The sequence below is a fragment of the Pangasianodon hypophthalmus genome, chromosome 29 (assembly GCF_027358585.1).
Source record: "Pangasianodon hypophthalmus isolate fPanHyp1 chromosome 29, fPanHyp1.pri, whole genome shotgun sequence".
In the NCBI taxonomy this organism is placed as follows: Eukaryota; Metazoa; Chordata; class Actinopteri; order Siluriformes; family Pangasiidae; genus Pangasianodon; species Pangasianodon hypophthalmus.
In genome coordinates, this window is record NC_069738.1 from 4,587,216 (window position 1) to 4,601,368 (window position 14,153).

General features: G+C 36.0%; 1 protein-coding gene across 1 annotated transcript; it reads right to left on the reverse strand.

Moving 5' to 3' along the window:
- Window positions 1-616: 616 nt before the first annotated feature.
- Window positions 617-10,948, reverse strand: LOC113534684 (nuclear body protein SP140-like protein). The gene is made up of 11 exons (XM_053231195.1): window positions 10,775-10,948; window positions 9,742-9,916; window positions 9,469-9,645; window positions 6,626-6,748; window positions 5,201-5,340; window positions 4,945-5,007; window positions 3,820-3,947; window positions 3,053-3,155; window positions 2,870-2,944; window positions 1,870-2,013; window positions 617-1,368 (listed from the first exon to the last, which is right to left on the reverse strand). Exons 1-11 carry the CDS (start codon window positions 10,937-10,939, stop codon window positions 1,288-1,290), a joined length of 1,374 nt encoding a protein of 457 aa, XP_053087170.1. The 5' UTR covers window positions 10,940-10,948; the 3' UTR covers window positions 617-1,287.
- Between the last annotated feature and the right edge of the window lie 3,205 nt (window positions 10,949-14,153).

The following is a 14,153-nucleotide window of genomic DNA, read 5'->3' on the forward strand; positions in this document are numbered from 1 at the left end:
AATGTGAGCTAGCTAGCTTCAGAATCCATTTCCGCTAGCAGAGTAAAAATACAGAACATTTAGCCACATTGTGTCTGAATTGTCAGTTACTCAATATTAATTTCTTGCTCATTGAATTGTTAACTGTTTTATATATATACACAGCTCTTGAGAGTCTCACTAACATGTTGATGTGGCCTAGGCAGAATCAGAGTTGTTGACCCCTGATCTAAAGTTAGCTAGTTATAATTTTTTATTTTATTATTTTAGTATAAATTAAACTGTTTTATCCTCTTGTAAAATAATATGATTGAGGTGGGAGAGGGGCACCTGAGTTAATTTTCTCTTAGGGCCCCCAAAAGTTCAGAAACGGCCCTGGGTAAACAGCTTCCTTTCTAAAAAGCCCAGTAAAAAAAAAACCCTACTAAAGGTACTGCTTTAAAAGTGAAACGTAAATAACTGAATGTACATCTAAATGTGAAACTCCAAGTGAAACACCACGTTTGCAGGACTTTTGGTTTTATCTATTAAAATGTGATTGGTTTGTAAAGTAGACATCTCGACATGTCTTTGCTGTTTTTATTTATTACTTTTCATTGTGTCTGTGACTATCACAGTGAATCATAGAGTTAGAGGCTTTTTTTAATGGAAATAAAAAATATTGATGCACTTTACTGGAACATTAAAGATAAAAATATTATTTTAATTGAATTAAGCACAATGTAACCAAGAACACAAGCAAACAAAATATGAACAGGTCCGGCTTCAGGTTGTCTTTAAAAGTTCTAAAATCACAGAGTGTATTATTATTTAGTAAAAGACATGCTTCCAAATCATTACACAAAAGAATATAAATGCAATAAAAGGAAGTAAAATATATAAATTCTGAGATACAAGAATATAAGAAATATAAGAAATATATAAGAAATATAAGATATTAAGATTACAGTAAATGAAATTACTATAAAACCATTAATTCATGGAATAATAAATGTACACAAAGTCATAAAACTGTATGTTAAAATATAGATTATAATAAAATATATTTTTTTAGTATCTAGGCTGCAAAAATTAGTTCCATAATATTGGACATATTGGGATCACTAACAGACCTGCATCCTAAAACAATAATAAACCAGGAGGATTATAGAAGATAAGTTCACTTAAATAGTCAGATGCTCTCAGCGTTATAGCTTTATAAGTTAACAACAAGATTCTAAATCTCAAAACAAAAAATTAACATCAGTATTTGTCTTTTGATTATGAATTTTTAAATGAGATGCAGGTTTGTGAAAGAGGAAAAAGAGGCTACTGGATTTTAAAGATGGTATCAAACTCCTTCTGAAAGATCTTTTTCATTTTGGCTCCCATCCTGCCAAATGTATTGTCCTGCACACACACACACACACACACACACACACACACACACACACATACCACATTTTTTTTTACTTGCCAGTAATATCAGTGATTGAATTGCATGAAGCTAACCTGTAGTCCTAGCTGTAATTACTAGCAGTTTGAGCTTGTTAGCTCTGCCAGATTATGTTTAAGCAGTGTTGATGATTACATGACAAAAACATTTTTTAGTAGCTTCATTAAAGATCATTTAGTAAGGTGTTCAAACTTATTAACTGCACAATTACTGTTTTTTATAAAAAAAATATATATATATATTATGTAGTTTTTTTTCTTTAGCAAATGTAAAGTAATTGTCTATTAATGTTAGCAGAGAAAAATGTCTTTTTTTTTTTTTTTTAAGTTTTCTGCAGAGGTTGTTTGTACTGCTTTTCACTTCAAAAATCAACATTTAAATTTTTTTTTTTTTTAACTTTCCATACAACTGTATGAATCTAGTAAATCTATATTTAACCTGTATTTGCGTCTCACCTTGTTAAATGTTTGGCAGTTGTTGAAGTTGAGATAGATGTCATGCACAAACTCTCTCACTGTTTTGTACTTGTTATTCTTCAGTTTGGTCTTCACTTTGTCCAACCACATGGGATTAGAAATCACATTTCTGTATCTCTCCTCCTGCACAAGGACACATTTTAACAAAGGCGAGGTGAAGTAACATCACCATCATGCCAGTTTGTATAGTGAAGAAAAATCAGATGTGATAAGGATGAAATCCTTCCAAACCAGGAGCAATTTAAATTAGTTTTATTTTCATAAGCTCTGATAAAGTAGGGTTCACAAAGTAAGGACCTCTGGGAGTCTGGGAAGCATGTTTGTTGTAGAAAAAAGTCATATATTCAACTATATTATTATATTATATTCAGCTACAGCCATTCTGTAGTGGGATTTTGCAGCTGTCTCGGACATAAGATGAAGACTCAGAGAGCAGTATATAGGTTGCACTATAACAATGGTGCTGTTATATAAGGTTTGACATCTAAAAAGATAATCAGTGATAAAGGTGCATTTTTTTTGGTAAACATTGTACAGTTAGTATAAACAGTCAGACTGCGAGCAAAGATCCTGATGTGCTGAAAATCATCATATTGGGTCGAATATACAGTGAAGTGATTACACAAGTCCACTCCTCTTCCAAACTTTATCAAATATGAATGAAATAATAACCGTCTTACAATTGATTACAGTTACATTACATTGCATTACATTGTTTACAGTTATATTTGATTAGTGCTAGGTCTAACTGGTTCAGGATATTAGACCTTCAAAAGCAGGAAGGTTAGCAGTGATGAGTGATTAGTAGCAGCTACATGAAGTGTAAAATGTAAATTTTCAGGTGTTAGTACAATAAACACTGTGCTTACATTAATGTAGTACTTACAGCGAGAAGTAAAGTAAATAATTCTGTAAGTTTTTTGCAAAAAAAAAAAGGGGGCGGGGGGTGAAATGTGAAGCATTAATAAGAAATTCTTACTTTTGTCGAGGGATCATCAGTAAACACACGCTGTGTATCTGCCTTATACAAATGCAACAGCAAATACTGACAGCGCTGATGAAGGAAAAAACAAAAAAATAATCAGAACCACAGCATTGTGTGCTATCTGCATGTGCGTGTGTGTGTGTGTGTGTGTGTGTGTGTGTGTGTGTGTGTGTGTACCATGAGGTTTCCGGAAACAGGACTGCTCAAAGCACCTTCCCTGCTCATGTGATTCCACAATCTCTGGTTAGTCTTTAACACACAGAAAGTACACATCCAATTGCTCCTGCACACACACACACACACACACACACACACACACACACACACGTCTAATTAGCACTACGAATGTGACAGTACATTGGTATAATGGTATACCAAGATGAGGAATTTTGAAATACTTAATTATGCTATAAACATTATGCTATAGACTAGTTGTTACAATAATGACATATTGCATCATGTTATTTCCTGGTATGGAACATTCATTAAATTGTACTACAAGATGTTTAAACAAGATGGCTCTTTTCGCTTTTAGTTATTGTTTGAGCATGTTTGTCTCTGAGGCACCAACAATCTCTGCTACTTACTTCCAAGCTTTAATTTTTTTTTCTAAATGTGTTTCTATACATATTTAATGAGTGGCTGTATATGACAGGATAAGATATAAAAAAAATGCATCATTGCATGAAAAAATGCCAGACACAAATGTGAATATTGATGGATTCCAGGCTATATGGACTGAAAAGACATGGACAGTAGCAAGAGAAGAGGTGAAGAGATGGGGGACTTGTTATCAACAGCAAATGGTGCATCCTGGCCATAGGATGATTAAAGAATGTCTGTGTTATCCTGATATTAGTCTCTAACCTTAATACATGCCCGGAGAATTTTCACAAGGAATTGTTCTTGCTGTTCACTCGGTCTTTATTTTCTCTTATACTCACCCAAATGTTTTGTCCTGTAGGCTTGGTAAGTGGCAGTAACGGTGGAAAGCTCGTGGACACTCGGTACAGCGCACCATGTTTTCTCCATTATTACAAATGAAGCACACGTCATCTTTATGCTGGTGCAGCTGGCTCAGAAAACCAAGACCATTAAGGTATTTTATGACTATATCTTATACAGTTATTATATATTATTATGACTATATATTATGACTATATTATTTACAGTTGTATGCATAAGTTTGTGCACACCTAGCCAATGACGTACTTTATTTTTATATGAAAAAAGTAAACACAACTGCTGCAGCAAACTATTTTAAAAAGTCTGCAAATATTAATGCACAGTTACTTTATATTTGTTGAACTTAAATAGAGAAAAATAAAACAGTAATTATGGAATGCGTGACAGTTTGGACACCCTTTGCCTTTCAAAGAGAAGACCAAAGAGTTCTATTGTTAATTCATCAGTCCATACCACATGTTTCCAAAATGCCTCTGGCTAATCTAGATGTTGTTTTGCATATATCTGGTTACAATGATGCCTCGGGCTCTGTTACAGAGCTCATTGTGTTTCAGTCGATAACTTCCGCAGGTCAGTGACTTTGTTTATTTAATAAAATTTTCAGTCATCATTTTCATTCACTCATATTTTGTTCAAAGTACTCTGAGAATATAATTAAATCAAATCGTGAAGCCAGAATTGTGAATCGAATCGAATTGATACTGTATCATAACATTATTTAATCTAACATGTTTTATGTCAATTCATACCAATTTAAAGCAAAAAATTAGCTTAAAAACAAATTTCCCCTAAAGTCTGGGCTTATTATTCAGTTCTTTATCTAAAAGAATATTAACTAACTACTATGAATCATTAGATTTCTAGCCCAGCTTCATGAAAATGCTTATCTTATCAAGAACTCAGGTGGTAGGTAAATAAAATGACATTGAGTTTAATATTCTCTGAGAGTAAATATATTAATATATTAATAATAATATTAAACACTGAAGAAGCAAAACAAGACATCTTGGTCTGTTATTTTCTAGTCTTGCATCTACAGTAAAGACGCCTGGCTTGCGAGTCATTCCCTGACATTAGAATGTTGTAATGGGTTTTCCACTGACCGGGTCCTTAGGACAGCACAGTTGACAGCGACACCCCAGTGGATGGATGTCCAGGATCTTCATCTGCAAAACAAACATATGTAAGAACTAATGAAGTACTTCCCTACCAAAATAGGTTTCTCTGTACCTAATCTCCCTAGCTACTCTGACCTATTTAAGACAGAAAGAGCGAGAAACTGAAAGTTCAAGCTGAGTACAACATAAAATGACTTTAGCAATGCCTACAAATTAGCATACCATTGATCTCTCACATTACCTTCACCAGGTGGTTAAGGGTTTTGCCATGACACCGTATATCATTCTTCCAGTGGCCATCTGTCAGAGTTAACGCCTGCTTTACGAACTCCTCCGGAGTGAACCAGCGCTCCTCAGTGCGGATGCTCTTACTGCGTGAACCTGCAGCACACAAATACTTGACAACACGCTTAGACACTGTGATCATTCCCTTATTATTATGCAGTTATATTGCATGTTGTACTGTTGTGCACTGTTATACCATCCACATCATTATGTGCACTACTATTCATACTGTCTTACTGACCACATACTGCAGTCATATAGTGTGTTATATCAAATACATCACTGCAGGTATACTGTACACTTATAGCAGTTATATTCTGCATTGTCATAATGTGCACTGTTTCTGAAAACCAGTGCTTTGCACAAGACACTGCAAGTTCACTTTCACCACAGTGTTAAACAACATTAGCCTTACCACGGATTCACAACTTACACGCAACATAAGTGTAGTGTCAAGGGTTACATCAAGCATTAAGTGTTGCCCTTAGTCCATTCACAGCGGGCATGTCTCAACTGCACTGTTGTGTTACTCAGTTATCAGTAGGTTAATTTACTTTTCTGACTATTTTTATTTTGTTTTCAGAGCCAGATTAACTGTTTAATGATAAATAGTCAATGGAATAAATCTAAAGCTACCGGAAACCCAGACTGATAACCATGTCCTCATCTTAGTGAAGCTGAGCGAACACTCCAGTTTACTAAATAATTACACTCATCTGTTACTCGCTACTTTGCTAGTCCTTTATAAGTTCCTCAGTTTGTGACTCACATTGCTATAAAGAATTATATAAAGCATATAGGGTGAAAAGAGGGAATGTTTGAATACAGAAGAATCTGCAGCCATCTATGGCTTGGAGGCCAAGAGAGCAAAATTGATCATGCTTTCTAAGACCCCATTCACACCTGGCATTAATGTGTGTCCTGAGTGATCCGATCACAAGTGATCAGCTGTAAGTAAAGGTGTGAACAAGGTCCAGAGCGTCTCCAAGATGCGTTGTGATCCGATCACTCGAGCCGCATTCGGAAGTGGTCTGGAAGCCATATGACCACATAACATTTCGAAAACGTCTCAGTGCGTCCCAGACAGCAACGAAAGACCACCGAATCTGCTTTTTGTAGCTTCTTTCTGTGTCTCAACTTTCATTAGTTTATACGTTTTGTTAGCAGAGCACATGACTGAAACTTTTGAAACAGCCCATACAGGTTCATGAGATAGGATTCGTGGTACGTTTTTGCCTGAAAATAAATGCTGTGGGGGACCGACATAGTAAAATTGTGCGACACGCTTCCTCCCTGGCTAGTGGGTGAGAATTAGCAGGGGACCAAAATCTGAATGAAAGATTAGGAAAAAATGGATAAGTCTTTATGTCTGGTTACCTACCTGCAAATCTGCTTTTATATAAATCTCCAATGACTGAACCACAGCTGACTGGTAAAACAGCAGCCTCAAACATATTCTCTGATTCGCTCTCTTCACTGGATTCCTCCATCTCTACACTACAATCTAAAAGAGAGTAATAGAGCAACACATGAAAACACGTGAATTTACAAGTGCAATATCATATTTTGAAAGAAGAAATGGTCGAAAGGAAAGTTCTTAGACGCTAAGATCAAATACAATAGAAATTGGATGAACATTTGTTTGCATTTATTTTATTTAGATAATTCTTTTGGGGTGCCAAAAATTGTAAGCTGAGTTTCCAGGTCCTGCAGCTCCCTTTTCCTGCAAATTTCTCAAAGCCACTCAGAGTGAACCAGCGCTCCTGGGACAAAATACACTCATCCGCTGCAGTAAGTAAACTTAATTTAAAGACCAATTTAAATGAACCCTAAAGTCAACACTAATCAGCTTTATTTCTGTATAAGAATGGGAGTATTGTGTCTTTGATTGTGTCTTTGTTGACCTTTATACTCTGCACATCTGTGGCTGTATTTACAGAGAATCTTAAGGCTAAAAGTAGCTCCTGACTGGCAGCTTTAAGAGAATCTCCAAAATCTATATTTTAGTGCAAAAAGCAGGTGGAAATTAAACCAGATGACCTCAAAGTTCCTAAGAACAAATGGCTGCTGCCCAGGAGTAACAGTGCAATCTAGTTCAGGGCTTTGATATATTTAATAACATTGAACTTTAACAAGGCATCATGTTGACTGTGGGCATTGGGCTATCGACTGGAAGGTCGTGATCCAAATCCCAATACTGCCAAGTGTTGGCTCCTTGAGCAAAGCACTTAACCCTCAACTGCTCAGTGAGCAACTGGAAGTAGCTTTGGATAAAATCATCAGCCAAATGAGGTAAATATATTAAATAAAGCAGCAGAAATAAAAGTTTACATGACTTTTTGCTTTTCTATATGCAAATTGGAGTTATGCAATGGAAATGAACAGCAAATTTCCCCTGCAACCTGAGTGCATATTGCCCAGGGGCAATTTCCGTGTCTCTGCTTTTGATATCCCTACTTCTGGTTATTCGCTTTTATCACCAGTGGGCAAATGTTTTACTATTTTAGCCCTGCTTTCTGAATTAAATTAATGCATTTCCTTTGCCCAACATTTTATTTATATTTTATTATAATATAATTATTATTGTTGATAACTGGCAAGTTGTCAGTTTTTTTTTTTTTTTGCTATTCTTGCCCCCCATATTAGGTGAATTTATCAAGTCATTCCTACTCTCTATATGGTCATGTTTATGGTTAAATAACAGACAGCAGTAGAAGTGGAAAGGGCACAAATTTGCTATGCAGAAGTAACCATTTGCAACTGGAAAATATTCCAGGAGGTTCAAACCTGAAAACCACCCCCGAAGCAAGCCTCTGAATTTTTGGGGATAGACGGCTGATTTTCAGATTTATTTTATATCGGTGCTGAAATGTTTGAAAGTGTAGTGCCTCGTGGACCTGTCATTTGTTGAATTAATGCATGACAGTTAAAAGGATAATTTTATGTAGTTTTAACCTACAGTTTGGGAACTGTGGACACTGTGTATGATATGTGCTTGATATGAATAAAACAGTGTCATTACACTTTGCTGAGTCCGCCTCCAGGCCGTGGTCTGCCAGTTGACAATCCATGGACTATAGACCAGTGCAATAGAAACTAGCTTTGGGAATATAGGACTTTAATGCTTATGTTAGGAATAGAGTTGCATGATGCATCAAAAACTTCAGTAATTTTTCTATGCTAAAACATGGAAAAGGGTTTGATTCCATTAATTTTTTAACTTTGGTGAAACAAATTTTTCTTGGGCGAATCACATTACCAATGCTGCTAATCAAAAGTGCACAGCAACAGAAATCACACAGATAGTATAATGTCATAAAAGCATGGTTGAGGTGATTCCATCTGTTTTTCTTTCATGCCTGCGGCTTGTCAAAAAATGTGGTCATGGAGTACATTATGGGCATCTTTGCCTTCCTTGCAGATGACCAGGGTAATCCAAAAGATCTCAATATGCTGATGTGTAAAAGATGTTACAGATCCTTCATGTCGAACTTGGCAAAAAATCTTGTTGACACGTATCCTGACCTTCACCAAAAGTGTTTACGGTAGACAGGTCAACTAATTGTCCAGTATAAGGTTCTTTCTGTGTAATAGGATAGCCACTATATGTTAGCCTAACTTTTCTAACATGCCTCGTTAAATACTGAATTAAGCCTTAGTTATACTTAATGCATGACTTTATATGAGCATACTTGTGTGCAGTGTGTTTCTGCATATCTTATGTACAGCTGCTGGAATAAAATCAACATCCACTAGACAGCATAGTGATAACTCTAAGACATGGTGGTCGACAAGTTACAAAAGGAGGCATTCTGGGTAATGCTCATGCAGGGCTCTCCTGATTTGATTTAGAGCCAAAAGGCTGCTGCAAGTGAAAGATCAGGCATGGGAGGAGCTTCGAAAGGCCATGGAAAACACTTTCAGGTGGCTATAAGCAGTGCTTTGTAGAAACTGCAAACCAATTTTAATACTTATATCTTATTTATTTGATCTTTGTTAGATGACATACTGCTTTTCTTTAAGGTAGGTATATCAAGACCTAATCGTCATGCACTAAAATGAATTAAATATATGGATTTCAGTTAAAATAAATAATATATATATATATATATATATATATATATATATATATATATATATATATATATTACTTACACACACAAATTCCTATACCTAAGCACATTTAGCACAATGTCTATCTCTATCATTTTGCCATGGACTTACAGAACATAGCCTTCTTCTGGCTGGAGCTGGACACAGAAGAAGGGCCTGCATCCTCTTCCTCTGTCTCATCAACACTGTGCTTTCTCTTTATTCCACCTTTCTTTTGCTCTGCCTTCTTTTCCTCATTTCCTGTCAGTTTCTCTGCCCTGGACAGCTTTTCATTAACCATGAAAGATCCTTAAATGAGAGACACTATGTTCTTCAAGATAATATTCAGAATAAAGAAAGCAAACTTAATAGTGACCTACAAATGCAAAAAATGGAGTGACTGACTTTCCAGAAGGCTGGTTTGGAGTGAGCGCAGAAACGGATATTTCTGAAGGATGTGCTCCTGAAACACACAACTCCAAAACAGCTTCATACACTGCTCTCGCTCCTTCTCCAGCCATTCCAAAATCTTATACACACCATTCTGCCTTCTCTCCTTACTTTTCATCTTTATAACCTTCTGTTAAAAGAAAGAAAAAGAGAGTTTATTAAAACAAGCAATCGTTTTGATTTGTGCAGCACGTTCTATCAATCCAGGATGTCATCTTTTTGTTTGGCCTAACCTATCAGATTCCCCTAAACTGATTCACAGAACCCTGTACAATAGGAATTCCATGCAAATGTTGTTGTTGTTGTTGTTTTTTGCACAAACTAGTTTTCCACTAACTTAGCTGCATTGTTGTTGCATTACACTGTCATCAAAAGATGCATTTAATTATATTAATCACTTTCAAGTGTGTCCATTTTATTCCATTTCATAAATGTGTAGCTGACTGGCAATGTGTCTTTTTGTAATGTTCACACTAGGCTGTGTTAGACCTTCCATGCTACTGGTGCAACTTTCCCAACAGTGCAAAACCTTACCTCAAAACCTCTGACACTGAAGTCTTTTTTGATAAATGGTAAATACACAAAATAAAATATAAAATGTAAGAATAATACATATAATGAGTGGAGGTGAGGGGAGTGCTAGTGTGCTTAAGTTGTTTGCATACTCTAATTTCCCTCACAAATGCAACTACAATGCTTTCACTTTATATCACTTTTAGTATCTAGGCTACATCTTCCTGATTATGGTTCCATGATACTTATATTATCTACTGATAATATCTACTAATAAACACTGATCAAACATTAACATTCACATACTGGACAATATATAATAATAAATTAAAAAAAATAAATTTACAGGCTAAATGTGATTTAACACGTCAAGTCAATCCATTCCTTTATTTCAGGAGTAAGGAATAAGAAATTAAGAAATAAGCTCCTGAAATTCAGGAATGTTGTAAAATAGATATTGTTCTTGATCTCTTGCCTGGTAGAGTTCATCAGGTACCAGATTGTAGTCTCGGAGCTGGTTGAGGAAAAGGAGTGGTTCGTCCATGCCATAGGACATCTCTGTCTTCTTGCAGCGAAAAAAATTAATCAGCTCCTCCTGTGGAACCGAATCCAACAGAATATCCACTCGGCTGATGTTCATCTCTCTACTCTGTCTAATAAAACCACATTTTAGGGACAAGTTATTAAATGCATAGTAACGTACAATAATGCACCAGCTATTCAAAACACATGACAAAACATGTCCAACAAACTCGTTAATGTTTTCAAGTGAGACACTTAAGAAAGTGAGACACTGAAAGTTAAGATTGAGTGAAAGTAAGAGAGCAAGGGTGTAAACTGGGTATGGCAGCAACAGCTTAATTCTGTGTAGAAAGTCAGAAAAATAAAGGCTACAAAATGAAAACATGAATTCAAAATACAACGAATTGTTCTCACAATAAAATATAAATTCATTATGTAATTAATTTTATCTTCAATATATTTAAAAGAATGTTGTAAAGCAGTGGCTTGCTGGAATCAAATAGAAAATAGAATAGGGCACTTATAGTATCTAATTATATTGTGGCTTTGAGGAATAGATTAGACCAGACAAAATAAGACTAGAATAAAATAGAATAGAAAAGACTGAGCAGAATAAATTGAAATGCAGTATAAAATACTCTACCTTTGTGATCCCGAGTAGGACTAAGTGGTGTTCACTGAAGATTTGTTTAGAGGTGCTGAAAGTTAACCACTGAGAGCAAGGGCGTACTTTGTTTTCAACAGCCACACCTTCTTTTTGTAGGGAAAGCCAGACAATGAAAGACTCCAGATAAAATATTCCATGCTTCTGCAGGTAAGCTAAAAATAATATAGATATACGCTGCCTGGCCAAAAAAAAGGTCACTGTTTGGGTTTAAATAAGCAAATACTTAAGAGCCTATGATTGGATCATTACTGCAGTGATTAATATGTTTCAGCTGGCAACAATTTTTTTAACCTTAACTGATGCAGTGTGTAGCTTCTCATTTCTTACACAACCACGGCAGATTACGTATCCCATGGTCGTGGAAAAGATGTTACTGAAGGGGAAAATTGTTGGCCTGCATCAAGCAAAGAAAACAACTAAGGAGATTGCTGAAATCACTGGAACTGGGTTATGAAATGGAAGGATAGCGGTGAAGCATCAACTTTACAGCAGAAATGTAGTCGGTAAAAAATCTCGAATGATTGTAATCGGAGATCGTTAAAACGCTTGGTGATGTCACATCGTAAAAAAATTCCACATGCACAATGTGATCAGAACTTACAGGATTTGGACTAAACAGCTGTGTGGCCACAAGAAAGCCATTTGTTAGTGAGGCTAATCAGAAAAAATGACTTCAATTTGCTAGGGAGCATAAAGACTGGACTGTGGAGCAATGGAAAAAGGTCATGTGGTCTGATAAAATCAGATTTACCCTATTCCAAAGCAATGGGCGTGTCAGGGTAGGAAGGGAAATGCATGAAGTGATTCACCCGTCATGCATAGTGCCTACTGTACAAGCCTCTGGAGGCAGTGTTATGATCTGGGGTTGCATCAGCTGGTCAGGTCGAAGCTCAGCCTCATTGTGCAGCAATAAAATGAAGTCAGCTGAGGACCTGAATGTACTGAATGACCAGGTTATCACGTCAATGGACTTTTTCTTCCCTGATGGCACAGGCATATTCCAGATGAAAATGCTAAGATTCATCAGGCTTAACTTGTGAAAGAGTGGTTCAGGGAGCATGAGGAATCATTTTCACACATGAATTGGAACCACCACAGAGTCCTGACCTTAACCCCGTTGAATGTCTTTGGGATGTGCTGGAGAAGACTTTACGCAGTGGTTAGACTCTCCTGTCCTCAATGCAAGATCTCAGCCAAAAATTAATGCAACTCTGGATGGAAATAAATGTTGTGAAGTTGCATAAGGTTGTTGAAAGGTTGTACCTTTTTGGCCAGGCAGTGTATAAGCTGGTTTAGGCTACTTAGCACAAGCAAATATCAGGCAACTGTTGTTCACACTAGTAAACTGAACATGTGTATTCAGCAGGGCTGAGTGATGTGTTATTGACCAGAGGCCAGTATTATAGGCTTCTTTTATAGGCAGTATTATAGGCAAACGAGGAGACAACTGAGCATCCATGCGGAACTAATTTATGCAGGTCAATATTAAAGTTCAGTATTACACATTAAATATTTACACATTTCATAGTGTTTATACTGTTAAAGACCTTTGGGTAATTTTCTGTTAAATACGTTTCCTCATCATTATTGTTTACAATAGTTATTTTTCATAAATCATACAAAGGTCTTAGATGTAGATTAGAAGACAGAGATCTCAACCAGCTCCAAGACCACAATCTGGTACCAAAGAAACATGGCAAGAGAGCAAGACATTTATTTTACAACCTTCCTGCATTTGAAGTGCTTTTTTTATTACATCTGAAATAAGGGAATTGACAGATAGTCTCAGGTGTCAGGTACAGAGAGATGAGATGGATGCAAGTGCAGTTAAGGCTTTTATTAGCGATCTACAAACAACAATTGCATGCGTAATCCAAAACACAGGAAAGAGGTAACAGAACGAGGTTGGGAGCTTGAGTGTCGCTACACAGAGCAAATGGCTCGGCAAAGTCAGGCGGCAAAACACTGGACATTACTTCATCCTCGAACAAAGGCACATGAGGGTTTAAATGCATAAACTGATTAATAGACTATATTTAATATTGCATATTACCATTTGAGTGTTTATTAATTGGTGCTATTTACTGGTTAATATAATGTGATTAAGAAGATTATATGATTTTATTCCTTATGTGCCACTTGTCATTGTTTTACTTCCTCACGATTAGTAAGTCGTTCACAAATGAGTCGACTCTTTCAGCTGGTTGTTACAGGGGACTGTTGAGATCCAACTGACATATCTAAATCACTTTTTTTGTAGATGTAAGCAATGTAAGTATGGATTCATTACACAGTTTTAGCCATAGTTAGGTAAAGACCATTGGTCACCTGTTATAATATCTCAAATATTGTTGTTAAATTAAAAAAAAAAATGAGAATGCAAAATGAGCCATTTGTTGCAGCATTTTAAACAGGGATGTAACCAGGCCTTTTACAATGGGGTGACTAACTAATTGTAGCTAATAACAACCTGAAGAAATTCAGTGTTTTTGTTCATTATTGCTCAAGGCCCAGGGAATAGTTTGCTTCTTGCCATTGAACAATGTTGAGTTGAACTTTCAAATTTACCAAAGATGTTGTAGTTGGCGTCCCATTATTACTAATTAATTAAACAATTTAAAGACATAAACAAATATGCCACTATTTACATGAAATGTAGACCAGA

Bases quoted from the DNA above. Each gene is read 5' to 3' on its own strand.
- LOC113534684 (XM_053231195.1), bottom strand. From the start codon at position 10,939: ATGAACATCAGCCGAGTGGATATTCTGTTGGATTCGGTTCCACAGGAG. The intron at 9,917-10,774 runs GCAAGAGATCAA...TTCTTTTAACAG, and splicing joins TACCTGATGAACTCTACCAG to AAGGTTATAAAGATGAAAAG. The intron at 3,948-4,944 runs GTCAGTGGAAAA...TTTCTGAGCCAG, and splicing joins TGTGCTGTCCTAAGGACCCG to CTGCACCAGCATAAAGATGA.